This window comes from Chelonoidis abingdonii, chromosome 11 (assembly GCF_003597395.2).
Source record: "Chelonoidis abingdonii isolate Lonesome George chromosome 11, CheloAbing_2.0, whole genome shotgun sequence".
NCBI classification, from domain to species: domain Eukaryota; kingdom Metazoa; phylum Chordata; order Testudines; family Testudinidae; genus Chelonoidis; species Chelonoidis abingdonii.
In genome coordinates, this window is record NC_133779.1 from 19,179,207 (window position 1) to 19,182,179 (window position 2,973).

Genomic DNA, 2,973 nt, shown 5'->3' on the forward strand with positions numbered 1-2,973 from the left:
GGGGGGACGATGGGTGGGGGGGGATGGGACAGATGGGGGGTGTGTGCCCAGACAGAGCTCAGGGAGGCCCATGGGGGGTGGCCCCCTTTCTAGGGGGAGCCCCCCAATCCTTGTGGCTGCTGAGGTGAGGCAAATCCCCCTGTACCCTCGGCCCCCTCTGTCCCAATCCCCGACTCCGTGGCTGAGTGGGGTAACTCCCCCAACAGCTGTACCCCAATATTCACCCAGCTCCCCCCCCTTTCCAGCTCAGCCTCCTTCTGCGAGGGGTCCCCATCACCCCAGCGAGGCGCCTGCCCCTGGGGAGGCGTGGGGGGGGTGGTAGGCGGCTGGGGGGGGCCCGAGGAGGTGAGTGGAGGCGGAGAAGGGGAGCAGGTGGCTGGACAGGACCATCGGGCTCAGGGCGTAGAGGGAGGCAGAGTCCTCGCCCAGGGGGGAGAGCAGTTCGAGTGGGGTGGGGGGCCCAGCCCCCCCCTCACCCGGAGCCGCCCCTCGGCGTTTCTTGCCCTTGCCGGAGACTTTGCGGTTGCGGGTCTGGATTCCGTCTTTCCGCATCGTCAGGGGGCGATTGACCTGCAGGGGTGAAAGGGAGAGGGATGGAACCCAGGCATCCGGGGTCCCCCCACCCTAACTGCTAGACCCCCCTCTCCCCTCCCGGAACCAGGGAGAGAACCAAGAAGTCTGTCTCCCAGCCCCCACCACCCTGAATCCGCCTCCTTTCCCCGCACCGGGGCTGGGACCCAGGCATCCGGGGTCCCCCCTCCCCACCCCGGCGTCGGCTTACGTTGTGCAGTTTGTAGTAGAGGCCGCAGGCGTTGCAGACGGGCTCCCCGCTGCTGTTCCGGCGCCATAGGGTGGTGGTGGTCGTCTGACAGTTGCTGCACTGGGTGCCCGCTCGCTTGCTGACGATCTGGGGGGACAGCAGGGAGGTGGGTGGGCGCAGAGCAGACGAGTCTGGCCCCCACGCCCAGGGGATGGGGGCAGGGCACCGCAGGGGTGCCATGGAAGTGGAATGGGGGGTCGGGGAGACCGGGGGATGGACTGGGGCATGTCATGGGAATAGAAGGGGGTGTTGGGGAGGCAGGGGTGGGAGTGGGGGTGTTTCATAGGAGCAGAAGATGTTGGGGGAGGCTGGGGCAGCAGGCCTGGAGGTGTCGGGGGAGGTGGGTCTCATGGGAGGGGAAGGGGGTGTCAGGGAGGCTGGGGTGGGGGTCCTGGGGGTGTCAGGCGAGGGGGGTCTCATGGGAGTGGCAGAGGGTCTGGGGAAAAGGTGGATCCTGGGGGACCCCAGGGAAGTCGCGGGGGGGGGGTCCCCACTCACCAGGCGTTTCTTGGGCCGGATAAGGGGCCGGTTTTGCCCGTTCATCTTGTGGTAGAGCCCGCAGGCATTACACAGGTAGTGCCCGGTGCCGTCCCGGCGCCACAGGGGGGTGGCCGTAGCCCCGCAGTTCACGCACTCCCGCGCCTCTGAGGGACGGGACAGGAAAACCGAGTCAGTGATGGGGTCTGTTCCCCCAGGGGTGCCGCCCCCCACACCCTCCAGCCCGCAGGAAGCTCTCACCGCATGGGGACAGCTGCAGTGGCCCCCTGAGTTTGGGGGAGTACCCAGCTGTCAGGGGGCTCCCGCTGGGCTGGTAGAACCCGAACTCCGGGGTCCCGGTGTAGGTGGGGTGGGGGGCCCCGGAAGGGGACCCCAATGTCAGCAGCTCGGTGGTGGAGGGGCTCATCGGCTCCGTCTTCAGCATCTCCAGGAACTTGGGGCTGCCCTTGTCCTCAGGGGGCTGCTCCTTGGGCGAGGGGGGGCTGTAGGAAGAGGAGGAGGGGGGAGCCGGATAGAGGGGGACCCCGGCCTGGGGCTTGCTGTAGGAGACGGGGGTCCAGCCGGCCGCGGCGTAGGGGTGCCCGTCCACCCACTGCAGCCCGTTGAGGAGGGGGTACATGGGGCGTGCTGCAGGAGGTGCAAAAGGAGAGGAGAGGGGTCAGTGGGGCACGTCGGGGGCACCTGGAAGGAACCCACACCTGCCACGGGGACACAAAACCCGTTGCCATGGCGAGGCAGGGGCCATGCAGCCGTGGCAGGAGAAACCCCGACAATCGCAGTGAATCCAGGGGGCGGGGGCCACGGCAACCCCACACAATGGGATAGTGATGGCACCGTTGCCATGCCAACCCGCAGGAGTCCTGGGGACACCACAGGCAGCCACGGCGGAAGTGCAGCCGTGGCCCTGGTAGCCGTAGCAACCACAAAGCCTGTGGTGACGGTGCCCTCTGTGGGCGGCCCCAGGCGATGCCCCTCGGAGGATCCCTGTGGTGGTGAAATGGAGGGGTTCCTGGCCACGTAGCGGGGCGCACGGGCTCCGGCCACCTACCCGGCATGTTGCGGTAGGACTCCGGCGTCCGGGAGAAGTAGGTAGCGAGCGTGTCAGGGTCCCCGCCCTCGGCTCCGTGGAAGAAGACCGCGGATTCATCGGCCGGTGGCAGGAGGGGAGGCTCCAGGAAATGGGGGGTCATCTCCTGCCCCCCTAGGGTGGCAAAATCCATCCTGGGCACAAGAGCTGCTGACCTAGATTGGGAATTTACATGGGGGACAAGACACAGGGTGTCAGGACGCCTGGGTTCTCTCCCCGGCTCTGGGAGGGGAGTCGGGGCTGGTGGTTAGTGCAGGGCGGGAGGGGGAGCCAAGACTCCTGGGTTCTCTCTCTGGCTCTGGCAGGGGAGTGAGGTCTGGTGGTTAGAGATGCAGCCAAAAGCAAAGCAAAGTCATGGCTGTTTAAAGAGGAGGCAACACTGGGCGGTCCCTACCACCCTGGGGATGGAAATCCACGTGGGGCCCGGCCCACGCCAGCGGCTGGCCCGCCACCGTCCATCCGCCTCCTGGGGATGGAAATCCACGCGGAGCCCAGCCAACACCAGGGGCTGGCCCGTCACCATCCGTCTGCCCCCCGGGGATGGAAATCCACGCAGAGCCCAGCCAAC

At 67.5% G+C, this 2,973-nt stretch overlaps 1 protein-coding gene across 1 annotated transcript; it reads right to left on the reverse strand.

Moving 5' to 3' along the window:
* Window positions 1-6: 6 nt before the first annotated feature.
* Window positions 7-2,538, reverse strand: GATA1 (GATA binding protein 1). The gene is made up of 5 exons (XM_032778893.2): window positions 2,367-2,538; window positions 1,559-1,945; window positions 1,319-1,464; window positions 782-907; window positions 7-570 (listed from the first exon to the last, which is right to left on the reverse strand). The coding sequence occupies exons 1-5, from the start codon at window positions 2,536-2,538 to the stop codon at window positions 274-276; spliced, it is 1,128 nt and encodes a 375-aa protein (XP_032634784.1). The 3' UTR covers window positions 7-273.
* Between the last annotated feature and the right edge of the window lie 435 nt (window positions 2,539-2,973).